The 19,075-nt window shown below is 40.9% G+C and overlaps 1 protein-coding gene across 1 annotated transcript in view; it reads right to left on the bottom strand.

Annotated features, from left to right (window-relative positions):
- DGKH (diacylglycerol kinase eta) overlaps positions 1-19,075 on the bottom strand; it is a 111,918-nt gene that overhangs the window by 37,630 nt on the left and 55,213 nt on the right. Inside the window, exons 6-14 of the mRNA XM_081327994.1 lie at positions 14,975-15,081; positions 13,557-13,682; positions 8,238-8,340; positions 5,992-6,154; positions 5,101-5,209; positions 3,630-3,769; positions 3,417-3,504; positions 1,580-1,665; positions 1,118-1,214 (exon numbers count right to left, since the gene is read on the bottom strand). Coding sequence (XP_081184120.1) covers positions 1,118-1,214; positions 1,580-1,665; positions 3,417-3,504; positions 3,630-3,769; positions 5,101-5,209; positions 5,992-6,154; positions 8,238-8,340; positions 13,557-13,682; positions 14,975-15,081 — 1,019 coding nt within the window. The remainder of the gene's footprint in view (positions 1-1,117; positions 1,215-1,579; positions 1,666-3,416; positions 3,505-3,629; positions 3,770-5,100; positions 5,210-5,991; positions 6,155-8,237; positions 8,341-13,556; positions 13,683-14,974; positions 15,082-19,075) is intronic.

Below are 19,075 nucleotides of genomic sequence, written 5' to 3'. Positions count from 1 at the left end.
CTATTCTATGAGATTTGTAGCTTCTTGAACAATCTCTGAAGAAGTCTTCCACACTGTGGGGTCCTTGGTGTTTGATGGTTTTCTTGCTGATGATGCATTGATGAAGTTCCCTAGTTGGGTCATGAAACGTCTGCCAAAAAAACCACCAAGCTCAGAGAGCACCAAGGACCCCACAGTTCAACCCTGAGCCACAGATATTACCTTCTATAACTCTTCCATAATTTAAACGAGGCAGACTGCTCTACTCTAGAACAGGGCTCCGCAACCTTGGCAACGTTAAGACCTGTGGACTTCAACTCCCAGAATTCCCAAGTCAGCACGGCTAACTGAGGAATTCTGGGGAGCTGAAGTCCACAAGTCTTAAAAGTTGCCAAGGTTGAGGACTCCAGCCCTAGAACCATTTCAGTGGAGAGACATACAGGTAGTTCTCAACTAATTGACCATAATGGGACCTGTCCATGCTGGCCATAAATTGTGATAATCTGATAATATGACCAATCTGATTTTACAACTGTTTTTGTGACAGTTGTCAAGCCTCATTTAATAATGATGATGAAAGTGATAATGACAAAGATGATGTTGGAAGGGGCCTTGGAGGTCATCTAGTCCAACCCCCTGCTCAGGCAGGAAACCCTATACCATTTCAGACAAATGGCTGTCCAGTCTCTTCTTAAAAACCTCCAGTGTTGGAACATCCCCAACTTCTAGAGGCAGGTTGTTCCACTGGTTAATTGTTCTAACTGTCAGGAAGTTTCTCCTTAGTTCCAGGTTGCTTCTCTCCTTGACTAGTTTCCATCCGTTGCTTCTTGTCCTGCCTTCGGGCGCTTTGGAGAATAGCTTGACTCCCTCTTCTTTGGGGCAGCCCCTGAGATACTGGAACACTGTTATCATGTCCCCCCTCGTCCTTCTCTTCATTAAACTGGACATACCCAATTCTAGCAATTAAATTTAGGTTTAATGCTAGCCCTCTTTAACCATCTTTAGACCTGAAGGCTTCCAATATTTACTGTAAGCCTTCTGTGTATCCATATGAAAGGAACACTAAGGTTGGGGAAATCCGTAGATATAATACCAAACACTGAATAATTCCTTTAAATAAAAGAAACTTAATTCTTACTTTAAGAGCCATGGCGTCCGTTTCTGCATTTCCCACTGGTTTCTCACAAGTCTTTCCTATTTTGGCCACAAATCCTTTCACGGTTTCACACAAAATCCTTTTTCAGGAGAACGAAATCCCCAAATAAGAAGGGAAATGGATGATGTTAAAACATTAATTTTACATTAGGCAGTAATTTAGCTCATCCACTTATTTTTTTAAAAAAAAAACATTAAGACTGTACGTTTTATATTTTACAAATGAAAATATATCTGGGATATCTCACACAAAAGCCTCCCCTTTCCTCACCTCACTTTTCGCTTGTATGAAATAAAATTCTCACTTGGCCGTAAGCAACCTCGTGCTGTATTGATGCTCCAGAGGCAAACAAGGGCAACGGAAGGTTTTGTACATCAAGAGAGGTGGAGAGAGTTGTTGTTTTTTAATTTAGAAGGCAATTTTACACAGTGGGCTTGAACTTACTTGGCAGACGATATAACAACGGAGTGCTGATCCGAATCGAGGATCTTGGTCAAATGTGTTGCAACTGAATCCTCGTACATGGACATCTGAAAACAGTTTAATAAAAAAAACACCTTTGGATCTTAAAATGCAGCTGCATGATAAATATGTGTTCGTCACACAAACACGCATAATATCAATAAAAAGACAGACAGACAGATGGTAGATAAATGATAGATGATAAATAGATGATAGTTAGATAAATAGATAACTAGCTAGCTAGTTAGCTAGATATATATATGTATATACTGTATATATATATATATAGAGAGAGACAGACAGACAGGTTTTATATATAGATGATAAATAAATGATAGTCAGCTAGATCAATAGATTAGCTAGGTAGCTATAGATAGATAGACAGGCAGACAGACAGATTTTATATATAGATATATAAATGATAGATTATAGTTAGCTAGATCAATAGATAACTAGCTAGCTATTGATAGACAGAAAGATATTATGTATATATATATATATATATATATATATGCAGTATGTGTGTATATATATATATGTATGTATATATTATATGTATATATATATATATATATATATATATATATATATATATATATATATATATATATATATATATATATATATATATATATATATATATATATATATATATATATATATATATATATATATATATATATATATATATATATATATGAGAGAGAGAGATAAGAGAGGTGGTGGACATGAACAACAACAACCAGAACAATAATAATAATGAGTTGGAAGGGACCTTGGAGGTCTTCTAGTCCAACCCCCTGCTTAGGCAGGAAACCCTATATCATTTCCGACAAGTGACTGTCCAGTCTCTTTATTTGATCGAAGCTATTATCTTGATTAGTTTGTGATTGCGACATGAAAAAGCTGCAATTCTTCAGTGGCATTAGACAGACCACAAATAAATTAAAAATAGTAGCAAGCTGTGTGGGTTTGTTCCAATATAAAAAAAAGTTTGTCATCTTATAATAAAGCATCATATATGTTTGGTGGACCAGAATCTATTTCTGGATTGATTCATTCATTCTTGCACTGATGATGTTCCCTAGTTGGGTCATGAAATGTCTGCAAGAAAACCACCCAGCTCAGAGAGCACCAAGGACCCCACAATCCTCCTCCTCCTCCTCCTCCTCTTCTTCTTCCTCCTCCTCCTCCTCCTCTCTGCAAACCCCTCTGCCTTCTAGCACTGATGATGTTCCCTAGATGGGTCATGAGACGTCTGCCAGAAAACCTCCAAGCTCAGAGAGCACCAAGGACCCCACAGTTCAACCCTTTATTGGTCTCCCATTATTAGTTGTGAGGGGGGAGGGGAAACTTCTCTTCCTTCTGCATTTTAGAAATTAAGCACTGAGTGAAAACGTTTGCAATTATTCTTATTACAATATCAATAGATCGGTTCCAACTAAATGATACCGACTTCCGCTAAATGGAATGGCGTAAGAACCCTAGGTCTCGTTAATGGCTTTGTTGCAAGCTCTCCTCTTTTGCATTTGCTGAAACCCTATACCTAATTAATCAAGAGCGAGCATTTTTTTTTTTTGTAATTCAGAAGCACGTTCATTTAAGTTTCTCTCCCTGGGTGTGTTTGTGTGCTTGTGTGTAGAAAGAGAGAAGGAAGGACGAGAGGCAGGCAGAGCGTGATGCAGTTCACGCGCATCTAAATTAGATCTTGTAGCATTTCATGACATCTAAAAATTTAGATTGACCTGACAATCCAATTAGGTTTATTTTTTTATTTTTATTTTTTATCATGTCATGACACCCCAACATTTAGACTGACCTGGCAGTCTTCCGAGTCTTCTTCGGGAGTAACTGGGAGGATGCATCGCTTGGAGGGCAACCTCAGTTCGTACGACATGATGCTCCATCTGAAAAAATTCCAAAATTCCAAATAATCCGAGAAGCCGGAGGATTCGCCAAGAAAGGAAGGCTGATCCTGGGAAGATTGGACAATCCCCAAACTAAAATGAAAACAAGGGAGGAGCTTCCTTACCTGTCTAGCATTTTGGTGCTGGCTCGTTCTAACTTTTCTAAGATTTGAGGCAGTTGTGTGTCATCGTCGCAGGAACCGCCCCAGCCGAGGACCCGGGCAAGGTCGTTTCCCGTCCCAAGTGGCAACACCCCCAGATGACACTGAAAGGAAGGCGAACGTTTAGACTTGCGATTCGCTTTTTTTGAGAGTCAGTTTGCTCTAGGCCATCAGGCTTGGAGGCAGGAGGCCGTGAGTTCGAGTCCTGCCTTGGCCGTGAAAGGGGACTGAGTGACTTTGAACCAATCACCAGGAGACTGGGAGTTCTAGTCCCGCCTTAGCCATGAAAGGTGACTGGGTGACTTTGAACCAATCACCAGGAGACTGGGAGTTCTAGTCCCACTTTACCTATGAAAGCCAGATGAGTGACCTAGGGCCAATCACCAGGAGACTAGGAGTTCTAGTCCCGCCTTAGCCATGAAAGGTAACTGGGTGACTTTGAACCAATCACCAGGAGACTGGGAGTTCTAGTCCCGCCTTAGCCATGAAAGGTGACTGAGTGACTTTGAACCAAGCACCAGAAGACTGGGAGTTCTAGTCCCACTTTACCTATGAAAGCCAGATGAGTGACCTAGGGCCAATCACCAGGAGACTAGGAGTTCTAGTCCCGCCTTAGCCATGAAAGGTAACTGGGTGACTTTGAACCAATCACCAGGAGACTGGGAGTTCTAGTCCCGCCTTAGCCATGAAAGGTGACTGAGTGACTTTGAACCAAGCACCAGAAGACTGGGAGTTCTAGTCCCACTTTACCTATGAAAGCCAGATGAGTGACCTAGGGCCAATCACCAGGAGACTAGGAGTTCTAGTCCCGCCTTAGCCATGAAAGGTAACTGGGTGACTTTGAACCAATCACCAGGAGACTGGGAGTTCTAGTCCCGCCTTAGCCATGAAAGGTAACTGGGTGACTTTGAACCAATCACCAGGAGACTGGGAGTTCTAGTCCCGCCTTAGCCATGAAAGGTGACTGAGTGACTTTGAACCAAGCACCAGAAGACTGGGAGTTCTAGTCCCACTTTACCTATGAAAGCCAGATGAGTGACCTAGGGCCAATCACCAGGAGACTGGGAGTTCTAGTCCCGCCTTAGCCATGAAAGCTTTGCCTTCAGTTATGTGTAAAAATAATGATGGGATTAAAATAAATTAAATAATATAACAAAATAAAATAAAATAAAATAAAATAAAACAAAATAATAAAATAAAATAAAAAATAAAATAAAACAAAACAAAATAATAAAATAAAATAAAAAATAAAATAAAATAATAAAATAAAATAATAAACATTACCCTGTTTAATGTTAACTCCTCTTAAACTCTTAAACACTTTTTTATGTTTAATTATAATGATGACATGTTCTTTATTTCTTTCCTGTTCTAGTTTTTTTAAAAAACAAAGCTCCCTTCTCTTCTCTTGAGGAGAAAGACACAAGACACTCGCCTGTTTGTGTAGGTTGAGTTTATCAATTTCGGACAACACCCAGCCAACGCTGCCATCTCCTCCGCACACCAGGATTCGAAAATTGTCAAACTTCTGAAATAACCGCAAACTGGAAAAAAAGAGAAGGCGTGTTCTGTATTCGAATCCATGCTCTTAGCCGGGGAATCTTATAACTCTGAAAGTCAACTGTGTTGGGAACAAAGCGTTGGAGAACTTTCTAGGGGGAAAAATAGCGCCTTTAAAATCATATTCAAATAGTACTGAGAACCAAAAAAGAATATATTACTAAGAATGTATTAATAATATATATTATTAAGCAGAAACTTTTAGATTTAAAAAATGACAGGAGGAAATGAGAAACAGATATCAGCCCGATGAAGAAAACAAACTGGGAATCTAATGTCGGGATTACAGATAGCCCTCAACCTGTTTAGCGACCGTTCAAAGTTACAACGGCACTGGAAAAAGTGACTTATGACCATTTTTCGCGCTTACGACCTCAGTAAGGGAATTCCATTTACCAAAAATTTTTATCAGAAAAGGGATTTTAAAATGCAGGATGCCTGCTGTGTGACGTACCGAACATGCTTTTTCGGGGGGGGGGGAAAATAATATTAATTGTTCGCCACTGGAGAAGAATCGAGAGCAGTATTTTTCAAACTTGGCAACTTGAAGATGTAGGGACTTCAACTCCCAGAATGCCCCAGCCAGGAGGCGAGAATTCTGGGAGTTGAAGTCCACGTTTTCCTTCATATTGCTGAGGTTGGGTGTCAACGCTCTAGTCTAGAGGCCGCAGACTCTGCGTCTCTTAAATTGTCCGAAAGTGCATTTCTGTTAATCTGCTTTCATTCCTTTCCCAAATAACCCTGGATAGCAAATAAACCAGGTTACCCTAAATGAGGCCCCCCGTTCATTAAATCGAAGACCTGAGCTGGGTTTAGTGACTGCTTGAAGCGCCGAAGGAATTTCACACCCTGATTGTCTCCACTCTTCGAATTCACAAAAACCAACAGAGGACTGGCGCACGTGGGTGGACAGGTGGCCTTCCAGAAACCTGCACGCAACATCAGAAATAAAATCATATCAACCAGCTAAAACCCTTTTCCTATCTCCAGCAGTTGCAATCAAGAGGTTATTAATGAATTTTGGAAACAATTGTGGACACAGGATTGAGGATTATTACAAATAGACTCAGAGAACAGAATAACAGAGTTGGAAGGGACCTTGGAGGTCGTCTAGTCCAACCCCCTGCTCAGGCAGGAAACCCTAGACCATTTCAGACAAATGGCTGTCCAGTCTCTTCTTAAAAACCTCCAGGGTTGGAGCATTCACAGCTTCTGGAGGCAGGTTGTTCCACTGGTTAATTGTTCTCACTGTCAGGAAGTTTCTCCTTAGTTCTAGGTTGCTTCTCTCTTTGGTTAGTTTCCATCCGTTGCTTCTTGTTCTGCCTTCTGGTGCTTTGGAGAAGAGCTTGACTCCCTCTTCTTTGGGGCAGCCCCTGAGATACTGGAAGACTGCCATCATGTCACCCCTGTCCTTCTCTTCATTAAACTAGACATGCCCAATTCCAGCAACTGTTCTTTGTATGTTTTAGCCTCCAGTCCCCTGATCATCTCTGTCGCTCTTCACTGTGTTTTTCCCAAAGTCTCAACATTTTATGCCAAAACCGTGCCCACCCCATTGCCGGCAATGGGGAAAAAGTCCCGAGACGTTGCGTGACGTCACGTGATGTCGTGAGTTTCACGTGCCTGTTTTAGAACGTAGAAAATTCATTTCTGTGTTTGACTTTATGGAAATCTGTCAGGTCTCTACAAATTGAAACCTAATTAGAAGCATGAATCTGTGTGTTTGTATCTTAAGTGTCATTAATTCTGTTACATTAGACTTACATGGAAATCGGCAAGACAAAAACATATGAAGAACGGTTGCAGAATTTGTGTATGTCTGGGGTGGGGGGGACATGACAGCAGTCTTCCAGTATCTCAGGGGCTGCCCCAAAGAAGAGGCAGTCAAGCTATTCTCCAAAGCACCAAAGGCAGGACAAAAAACAATGGATGGAAACTCATCAAGGAGAGAAGCAACCTAGAACTAAGGAGAAACTTCCTGACAGTTAGAACAATTAATCAGTGGAACAACCTGCCTCCAGAAGTGGTGAATGCTCCAACACTGGAAGTTTTTAAGAAGAGACTAGACAGCCATTTGTCTGAAATGGAATAGGTTTTCTGCCTGAGCAGGGAGTTGGACTAGATGACCTTCAAGGTCCCTTCCATATTCTATTCTATTCTATTCTATTCTATTCTATTCTATTCTATTCTATTCTATTCTATTCTATTCTATTCTATTCTATTCTATTCTATTCTATTCCAATATTCTATTCCATTCCATTCTGTTCTATTCTATTCTATTCTACATTTCTACATTCCTCTATTCTATTCTATTCTATTCTATTCTATTCTATTCTATTCTATTCTATTCTATTCTAATATTCTATTCTATTCTATTCTATTCTATTCTATTCTATTCTATTCTATTCTAATATTCTATTCTATTCTATTCTATTCTATTCTATTCTATTCTATTCTATTCTATTCTATTCTATTCTATTCTAATATTCTATTCTATTCTATTCTATTCTATTCTATTCTAATATTCTATTCTATTCTATTCTATTCTATTCTATTCTATTCTATTCTAATATTCTATTCTATTCTATTCTATTCTATTCTATTCTATTCTATTCTATTCTATTCTATTCTATTCTATTCTAATATTCTATTCTATTCTATTCTATTCTATTCTATTCTATTCTATTCTATTCTAATATTCTATTCTATTCTATTCTATTCTATTCTATTCTATTCTATTCTATTCTATTCTATTCTATTCTATTCTATTCTAATATTCTATTCTATTCTATTCCAATATTCTATTCCGTTCCGTTCCGTTCCGTTCCGTTCTGTTCTGTAAAGTACTAAGACATTCACATTCAGCTTGAATTGCTTCCATCTCCCATTAAAGCTTTTCTGGTGTTTTGCAAACTTTCCTGTACCATTATCCCCATTACAGGCTGCATGCACTCATGCAGCACACATCATGCATGTTACATAATCATACATTTGCCATGTTAACATACATACCATCAGAATCTATGCTGTTCAGTGCTGTGGGCGGAATAATTGAGACTTTGCACTGGCCGAGGGGACACTTGCGTGGATACGAGTCTCTGCAAGCTGTATGCACCTGGAAATGGGTTCATAAAATGGAGGCGCCACGGATTATGAAAAAGTCGATTTTGTGGCAAAAATGCAAATCTGAAAGCAGGCAATTCCTCAACTAAATGACCACCCCTGACCCCAAAACGTCTGTTGCTGAGCGAGACATTTGTTAAGTGAGGGTTGCCCCATTTTACAACCTTCCTTGCCACAGTTGTTAAGGTAGTAACACGGTTGTTAAGTGAATCCGGCTTGACTTTGCTTGTCAGAAGGTCGCAAAAGGAGGTCACAGGACTCCGGGACACTGCAAGCGTCATAAGTACGAGTCAGTTGCCAAGTGTCTGAATTTCGATCATGTGGAACGGTCGTAAGTGTGAAAAACTGTCCCTTTCATCAGTGCTGTTGTAACTTCGAGTTGTCACTAAAGGAAGTGTTGTAAGCCGAGGACTAGCTGTAAAGCAGTTTCCAAACTAACATCTAAGAGTCATTCATGATTAAATCCCATATTCTTAGAAGTGCTTTATTGCGTGTCTGGAAAAAGTATTATTATAAGTTAAATTATAAAATACCGATTTGGGGAATTCCTGGACACGCGATAGAGGGCGTATCTATGGGAGTGAGTATGGATATGGTTTCTTATAAGGAATTACTTAGATTGGAAGGGAATGATTGGCAACTTAAATCATTAGATGAGTTAAGACAAGAAAACATAAGTCACTCTTGGTTTCAATATACCCAATTGAAAGCTAGGTGGAGGTTAGATCAAAAGGTTGGCATCACAATTATAGATCAAAATTTAGTAAAACAAATTAGAGACCTAAATTGTGCACATATAAAGAGGATATATAATGCTTTAATTGAATTGGATTCGGAAACGGAATTAGTTAAAGATTGTATGATAAAGTGGGCACAAAATATTCAGGAACCGATTCCGCTGGATACTTGGGAGATAATTTGGGTCAGAAATGTTAAATTTACTCAGGCTCAAAATTTAAGAGAAAATGTTTATAAAATGTTTTATAGATGGCATCTGGATCCCAAGAGGTTGTCTCACATGTATCCTAACTTACAGTCTAAATGTTGGAGATGTGGTAGTTTAGAAGCCACCTATTTTCATATGTGGTGGACATGCAGAAATATAAAAGCTTTTTGGGTTAAAATTTGGTGGAACATTCAAAAGATTTTTAAGAGAAAGATAAAGTTCTCTCCGCAATTGTTTTTATTGGGCATTGTTGTAGATTGTGATGTTAAAGAAACCAATTTGATGTTGAATATGATAGCAGCACGGTTACTGGTGGGACAATACTGGAAGAAGGATAGTTTGCCTACTATAGAAGAATGGGTGTTTAAAGTTTCGAATCTTGCAGAAATGTCTAAGATTTCTGCTTATTTGAAGGATCATTCACAAGAAAGATATATTTCAGTTTGGAGGAGATGGATAGATTATATTCAGAATAAATATGGGACTAAAAAGTTCCATTTAGCTTATGAGTAGATTTTAAAGGGATATTGTTATTGATTGTTGGTACTTTGTATGTATTTATGTTAAAGGGGAGTTAAAGCACATTATGAATTTGGTTAATTGTATATTATGCATAATTTTCATTTAGAATATGATTATTATAACTATAATCCTGTATTTAGCTCTGGGAAGTGGGGGGGGAAGTGGGCGGGTTTGGGGTGGGCGGGATTTGGGGATATATTGTAGAATCTTGTTTTTGTAAAACTCTTTAATAAAAAAAAGAGTCATTCATGATTAAATTACGAATAATAATTTGATTAATTTAATGACTGAGCCAGAAGGCCTGACTCATTGCTTTGAATTTTGCCAAGTAGCAAATGCAAGACTCCACATTTGAGGTTGACAGATCACCTGGTTTTGCTTCAGATTATTAATGTTTTCCCCAAAGCAAAGCGGGGTGGGGGGGGGTGAAATGCTCCTTGTGTGGCCTGCTCAGCTTCACAAATGGGTTTTTGCACCTGCATGCAGTAGGGAACTTTGGAGACAGGAAACGTGGCCCTGTTTTGGGGGTCACGGAGAGGATTCACCCGGCCCCAGAGAAGCTCCATCTGCAGCCGTGGAACACCCAGATTGGCCTGGAATGAAATATTCATATTTGAGAGCTCCTTGGGGCTTGCTTGTTTTCTGGCAGGCGTTTCATTAGCCAAAGTAGGTAGCATCATCAGTGCTAAAAGGGAGTGGGATTTGTGGAGAGGAGGAGGAGGAGGAGGAGGAGGAGGAGGAGGAGGAGGAGGAGGAGGAGGAGGAGGAGAACTGTGGAGTCCTTGGCTTGGTGGTTTTCTTGCAGACATTTCATTAGCCAAACTAGGTAGCATCATCAGTGTTAGAAGGGAGTGGGATTTGTGGAGAGGAGGAGGAGGAGGAGGAGGAGGAGGAGGAGGAGGAGGACTGTGGAGTCCTTGGTGCTCTCTGAGCTTGGTGGTTTTCTTGCAGACATTTCATTAGCCAAACTAGGTATCTTCATCAGTGCTAGAGGATCAGTGATAAACAGAGATAGTGCTGATGGCGTTCCCTAGTTTGGGTAATGAAACATCTACAAGAAAACAAGCAAACTCAGAGAGCAGCGAGGATCCCACAGTCCTCCTATTCTGCCTCCTCCTCCTCCTCCTCCTCCCTTCTAGCACTGATGGCCTGCTGTTTATTTGATCTGAAGTTGTTTTTTACCCAGTTCAGATTGGACATCTATGTTCAAATTTTATGTAGCAAAATGCATCGCCAACTCAAAAAAAAAAAAAAAGGAGAATCTTGGAGGGCTTGTAGGAATTCCTGGGTGGGAGAAATCAAAATAATTATTAGGAAGGTGGGGGGGAAGTTCCATTGCAACTGAAAGACCACAGTGTAGTATATTACGAAAAGGGCAAGGGGTAAAATGGCGTAAACCGAATGCGTGGAACCATCAACGCAACTTCTCTAAGTAGTAACTGAAAACTCTTGCTAAGTTTACGCATTTGGACTTACATAAAATTTGAACATAGATATCCAATCTGAACTGGGTAAAAAACAACTTCAGGTCAAAAGACAACATACATAAAGGCAGTTTGAACAGACCAAGCAAAACAATCCTTAAAAAAAGAAATCCATTAACAAGGTCCACCGTGCGCAATTAGAAAAGCACTATTTGTCCATAATTCAATGGATGCGTAGAGGAGACAGCTACTTATCATGCCTCTTTTGATTTTCAAAAGTAATAAAAGGACAAGAAGAAGAAAACAGAAGGTCCTATTAAAACAGATTTCAGGCTGCAGATCCATTTGTTTATGCTTCATTGTCTGATTACTTTTAATTAGGTAAGCTGTTTGGTCTTATCCGGGGACAAAAACATGGTAAAATTATAAATCAAGCCAATATGGAATTAAATTAAGTGAAATTAAATTAAACTAATTAGGTTAACTATCAGGAATAGCAGAGAAACTTAAAAAGAAAATCAGGCAGCTGGCAAGCTGGGAAGCAACAGCCACGGCTAGCAGCTTTGCATCCAAGTTCTAAATAAATAGCTTATTATTATAATATCTGAAGATGCATCCAGAGCTTCTTTGGCTATTTTCTTTATTAAAAGCATTTAATAAACAATTCTTCAAAAATGCAGGAAATCAACTGAGAGATGCACCATAAGAGTCAATGGGTTGGTGAGAGCAATTCCTCATAAACAAACAAAGGCAGTCTTGACCACTCGTTTAGTGACTGTCCCAAGTTACAATAGCACTGGGAAAAGTGATGTATGGCCGTTTTTCACACTTATGACCGTTGCAGCGTCCCCATGGTCACGTGATCAAAATTCAAATGCTTGGCAACTGGCATGTACTTATGACAGTTGCAGTGTGCCGGGGTCACGTGATCCCCTTTGGCAAACTTCCGACAATCAAAGTCAATGGGGAAGCCGGATTCCCTTAAGAACCCTTGTTACTCCCTTAACAATTGGAGTGATTCACTTAACAACCAAGGAGAGAAAGGTCGTAAAATGGGGCAAAACTCACTTCACAAGTGAATCGCTTAGCAACAGAAATTTTGGGCTCGATTGCGGTTGTGCGTCGAGGGCTACCTGTACATTTTAAGTTGCTGTAGCTTAAGCAGTAAGTAGTGGATTCCTGGCAAGCGCAAATGAATCCACAATGCCATCTGGAAACATGCATTGTTTCAGTGAATTCAATTTCACCTCTGTGCCATTAATACAAAGGGCAAAACAGGTAACGTAATGGATTTTTAAGGAACTGGAGAGCTTCAGACAAATCTATGCTCCGATTTGAAATTCCCTAATGACAGGAGTTCCTTATAATAATAATAATAAAGTTGGAAGGGACCTTGGAGGTCATCTAGTCCAACCCCCTGCTCAGACAGGAAACCCTACACCATTTCAGACAAATGGCTGTCCAGTCTCTTCTTAAAAACTTCCAGGGTTGGAGCATTCACAGCTTGTGGAGGCAGGTTGTTCCACTGGTTAATTGTTCCAACTGTCAGGAAGTTTCTCCTTAGTTCTAGGTTGCTTCTCTCCTTGATTAGTTTCCACCTGTTGCTTCTTCTCCTGCCTTCAGGGGCTTTGGAGAATAGCTTGACTCCCTCTTCTTTGGGGCAGCCCCTGAGATACTGGAACGCTGCTATCATGTCCCCCCTCTTCATTAAACTAGACATACACAATTCCTGCAACTGTTCCTTATATGTTTTAGCCTCCAGTCCCCTGATAATCTTTCTTGCTCTTCTCTGCACTCTTTCTAGAGTCTCAACATCTTTTTTACATCGTGGTGACCAAAACTGGATGCAGTATTCCAGGTGTGGCCTTACCAAGGCATTGTAAAGTGGTATTAACTCTTCACATGATCTTGATTCTATCCCTCTGTTAATGCAGCCTAGCACTGTGTTGGTTTTTCTGGCAGCTGCAGCACACGGCTGGCTCCTCTTTAAGGGATTGTCCACTAGGACTTAATTAACTGGAGGGTGAAAGCAGTTATGATTATGGTCCCAAACACTGATGATGCTACCCAGCTGGGTAATAAAATGTCTGCAAGGAAACCCCAAACATCAAAGACACCCGCCCAGTCACAAACAAGCCCACTGGAACCCCAGTCCTGTTGTGTATGTGTTGTGATGCAGATAAAAAGGTTCGAGCACACAACCACAACTGTCATTGTGACTCTTTTATCACCGCCGCCACCGCCGCCCATGCTTTATGGTCAGCTTCTTGTCCCAGTCCAGGAGAACATCTTCACAAAAGCACAGCCTACACTTACCATTGTCTTGCACCAAAGGCACTTCCAATCTTGCAGGCGGAGAACACTGCCGCAGGTTTTGTCACACACAGCACATCTGGCGCTGACCGGAAGATTGCCTTCTAGCCACTGATGAGGCATGGCTACCTGGAGGGAAGGTTGATTAGAGTCAATGGGAGGAGAAATAAGAAAGTTCAACTTCGATTCAGCTGCAGACCAGGGGAGCCTGAAGCCTTGTCAAGGACACCAGAACAGGTGTGGATTTGAAGCAGACGGTTCCCATAACAAAGTGAACTTCTTGATATGAATGATGTAAGACATTGGGGATTTGGCTTGGAAAGCTATTGTTTAAGTCTATGAATTGATGTGGGAACCTCAGCGTTAGTTTTGCTTCAACATAACCAAGCAATGTATTCAATAAACAGTTACGATTTTCGGAAACGGCATGAACCTGGAGTTTTATTTGGATTTCTGAGCTGAATGCTGACACTCTGATCTGAAGAGATCCACTCACTCACAAGGGACTTTATTCCAGTGTTTTTCCTTGGTTGAGGCCATCCTCATGTTCCAAAGAGTAAAGGGAAGCATATGGGCCCAATGGGCTAGAAAGGGATCATGACTTCTAGTAAGAAGTCAATCAGGGTCTCTCAGCTCAACCAATCTCACTGGGGGAAAGAGGAGGCAGGAATACCATGTACTCAGCCTTGAGTGGTACAAAAAAGAATGTGAGGTACAAATTGATGAAGGTGAGAATGACGATGAGGACAAGGATGAGGATGAGGATGAGGTTGAAACTGAGGATGAGGTTGAGGATAAAAATGATGCTGAGGTTGAGGTTGAGGTTGAGGATGAGGATTAGGGTGAGAGCGAGAGTGAGGGTGAAAATGATGTTAAGGCTTAGGTTGAGGTTGAGACTGAGAGTGAGAATGAGGATGAAGATAAAGATGAGGATGAGGATGCAGGATGAGGTTCAAGATGAGGATGATCCCAAGGATTTCCACCACATTTCAAAGATGGCTGGAAGAAGAGCTATCGTATTTCTGAAGAAGCTGAACAGACACCCTCAGCATTTCACCAGTGGCATTGTTCAGCTTCTCATTCTCAACCCTTGGCCACTAATGCTCTTTCTTCACAACTGCAAGACCAGGTGGCCTATTGGTCCTAAACTCTGGCCATTTTCTGCAGCTGCAAATGAAGCTCTTGTAGACACCTCCAAGTCTGCTGGAAAGGAATCTGTAACTCCCTGTGGGCCTACTTGAAAATAGTCCAAGATCTTCTTGGTGATAGAGTTACATCCTGAATTCAATAGGACATCATGTGCTAAAAACATGTTTGTTAGACAGGGCCCACAGCTAGCTACAATCCACCCTGCCTAATTGTTATTACAGGCAATTGTTTTTCAACAAAAAAACTGAAGCACGCGTGTTGCCAAGACTTACACCATCTTCATCCTCAATGATATCTCTTCCAATTGAAGTCAACGTTGTCCATTTGCAATTATTTATTGCCCGAACGGCACACCTTTTGTGAGCCTTGAACTTGCATACTAGGAAAAAGGAAATAATTTTTTTAAAAAATAGGTAGATTCCTGAAAACATTATTCCTTCATGGTCACAAAATCTATCTTAACCAAATACCCATTTATACAGAAGGATTTGCTTCCAACCTTCACCAAATTACAGATAGTCCTCAACTTATGACTGATCACTTAAGAACTGCTCAAAGTTACAATGGACCTTCCCAGAGCTATTTACAACCCATTTTAGAAGTTGAGATCTAAAGGTCCAGTTAAGCTGATTTATTGTTCATGTGTATATACAAGAATCTAGACCAGGGGTCTTCAAACTTGGCCCACCAGGACGGGACGGGACGGAACAGAACGGAACAGAACAGAACAGAACAGAACAGAACATGGAATGGAATGGAATGGGATGGGATGGGATGGGATGGGATGGGATGGGATGGGATGGGATGGGATGGGATGGGATGGGACGGGACGGGACGGAATGGAACAGAACAGAACAGAACAGAATAGAAGATGGAAGGGACCTTGGAGGTCTTCTAGTCCAGCCCCCTGCTCAAGCAGGAGAACTTATACCATCTCAGACAAGTGACTATCCAGTCTCTTCTTAAAAACCTCCAGTGATGGAGCGTTTCTGGTGGCAAGCTGTTCCACTGGTTGATTGTCCTCACTGTCAGGAAGTTTCTCCTTAATTCCAGGTTGGTTCTCTCTTTGTTCGGTTTCCAACCGTTGTTTCTCGTCCTTCTCTCTGACACCTGATCTATTCAGTCCCGTTGAAGCACTAAGATCCTCCCCCTACACACATACACACACCAGTAAGGCTGCTAGACAGTCTCTGTGTAAGACACCTTATGAAGCCAAGATGCATAGCATCTGCACTCTTACATAAACAAGGGCTGCAAACCACTTCAAACCTTAGCCAAGTCCCTGATAATTATTATTTATCACCATGAAGGGCTGTTGCTTGCAAGCGTGCGATTCAGCATCCCAGACATTTTGAGTTGGTGGCTTTCCAAGAACAGCTGTCTCTCCAAACGCCTTTGTTGGTTCCAAAGAAAGAAAAGCAAAAACATTACTCTGACAAGATCCAAATCCTGGGACTTATAGTTTAACTTGTCAGCGAGCATGAACAGTCGCCTGGGGATTGCCCGAGCATATTATTTAGTTTCCAGTAATATGGATAACCGGGTTTAAAAAATCCTGCAAATAGAATCCAAGAATTGTGCATGGAATGAATCAAGGTACTCATTTAAGGAGAAACTTCCTAACAGTGAGAACAATTAACCAGTGGAAGAGCTGGCCTTGAGAACTTGTGGGTGCTCCATCCCTGGAGGCTTTTAAGAAGAGACTGGACAGCCATTTGTCTGAAATGTCTAGAGCAGGGGGTTGGACTAAAAGACCTCCAAGGTCCCTTTCAGATCTATTCTGATTAATCCATGCATTGGTTATTCCTCAGCTGCATGCATATACCACCTCATATGCATGAAGATTACCAGAAGTGATAATAGTACTTTATACTGCACTAGTCAAGTCATCCTTGGAATACTGTATAAACAGTTCTGGTCGCCACGATAGAAAAATGATGCTGAGACTCTAGAAAGAGTGCAGAGAAGAGCAACAAAGATGATCAGAGGGTCTAGAGGCTAAATTGTACGTTGAATGGTTGAAGGAATGAAGTATATTCTAGTCTATCAAACAGAAGAACTGGGGGGGGGGGTGACATACCGGTCTTCCAGGCCATCGAACTGTAGCAAGCTACAGATATCCCCAGTCAATGGAAGCGTGAAAACGCTTCCACACAGCAACACTGCACACAATATCATTGTCATTCTTGCAGACCAGGAGCACAGACAACACAGAGGCCCTTATTGCAGTGAGTCCCTGTTTAACTGTCCCAGCTGCGACCAGCAGCTCCAGCGCTGAGCACCAAGGCTGCTAAGAAGAAAATCACCAGGTTGCAACAGGAGGATGGCCTCACTCCCTATTTGCTAAATAATAATAATAATAATAATAATAATAATAATAATAATAATAATAATAATAATAATAATAATAATAATAATAATAAGAAGAAGAAGAAGAAGAAGAAGAAGAAGAAGAAGAAGAAGAAGAAGAAGAAGAAGTTGGAAGGGACCTTGGAGGTCATCTAGTCCAACCCCCTGCTCAAGCAGGAAACCCTATACCATTTCAGGCAAGTGGCTGTCCAGTCTCTTCTTAAAAACCTCCAGTGTTGGAGCATTCACCACTGGGACTCCCATGGTCTCCATCGGCTCCGCTTGTTCCAAGCCAAATGGGACAATGTGCAAATGACAACCACAAGCCTGGGACACTTGTAAAGGTGCGTTGGATGCAAAGCTGAATGGGGATTAGTCGACAATGGGATGCTGCAATGGTTGCAAAGGCAAGGATTGGCTGCAAAGCCAGGAGTTGGTTTGTTGTTGTTTTTTACACCGTTGTAACTTCAAACAGTTGTTAAATGAAGTAGTTGGTACGCGAGGACTATCCACCTAGCACTCTTCCTTCCATTAACCAATAGGCATTAATGAGGTTAAAGCATATGAAGAACGGCTGCAGGAACTTGGCCTGGCTAGTCTAGTGAAGAGAAGGACCAGGGGAGACATGATAGCAGTCTTCCAATATTTGAGGGGGGGTCTCACAGAGAGGAGAGGGGACAACCTATTTTCCAAAGCACCTGAAGGCCAGACAAGGAATAACAGGTGGAAACTCATCAAGGAGAGATTCAACCTGGAAATGAGGAGAGGTTTCCTGACCCGGGGGGGGGGGGGAGAGAATCAACGAATAGAACAGGCTGTCTTCAGATGTTGTTGGTGCTTCATCACTGGAGGCTTTCAAGAAGAGACTGGACTGCCATCTGTCAGAAATGGTGTAGGGACTCCTGCTTGGGTGGTGGGGTTGGACTAGATGACCTACAAGGCCTTCCAAACTCTGTTATTCTATTCTATTCTATTCTATTCTATTCTATTCTATTCTATTCTATTCTATTCTATTCTATTCTATTCTATTCTATTCTATTCTATTCTATTCTATTCTATTCTATTCTATTCTATTCTATGCCATGCCGTTCTATATATGACCTGCATTTAATCAAAGTAATGACCCCAGCTACTGCAGGGGCAGGGGGTTGGACTAGATGACCTACAAGACCCCTTCTATTCTATTCTATTCTATTCTATTCTATTCTATTCTATTCTATTCTATTCTATTCTATTCTATTCTATTCTATTCTGTTCTGTTCTAAATATGACCTGCATTTCATCAAAGTCCTGACCCCAGGTACTGCAGGGGCAGGGGGTTGGACTAGATGACCTACAAGACCCCTTCCAAACTCTTCTATTCTATTCTATTCTATTCTATTCTATTCTATTCTATTCTATTCTATTCTATTCTATTCTATTCTATTCTATTCTATTCCATATTTTCTATTCCATTCCATTCCATTCCATTCCATTCCTATTCCTATTCCTATTCTATTCTATTCTATTCTATTCTATTCTATTCTATTCTATTCTATTCTATTCTATTCTATTCTATTCTATTCTATTCTATTCTATTCTATTCTATTCTAATTATGGCCTGCACTTCATCAAAGTCCTGACCCCACCTAGTGCAGGTTCTCTTCCTTCTCATGCTCCATGACAAAAAGGAAATAAAACAAATTGCTGGGGCCTGTCAGGTTGGAACATGCCGTGTGAATTTTGTTATTATCCACAAAGCTGAACAAATCTGAGCGATTGCAGTAAAGGCTCGCTTTGAAGCCACAAGGCCACCATTCCTCTGATCAGCTGAAAAGTCCAAACCAGCCAGGAGGCGCCTGGGCTTACGACGACAGCGACTTACCACCTAAATCCCAGTCGCAAGTCAAGGCTCTCCTGTGACCCATTGCACGTAAGCCGATCAGCAAACGACCATTCATTCTCGAGAAAAGGCAGATTCACTACCCGATTAATGAAAGGACGGGTAAATTCTTCGGGCTAAAAAAAGAAGGCGTTCGCCGATA

Source organism: Vipera berus, assembly GCF_964194415.1.
Source record: "Vipera berus genome assembly, chromosome: 4".
Lineage (NCBI taxonomy): Eukaryota > Metazoa > Chordata > Lepidosauria > Squamata > Viperidae > Vipera > Vipera berus.
This window is presented reverse-complemented; position numbering and strand designations above follow the sequence as displayed.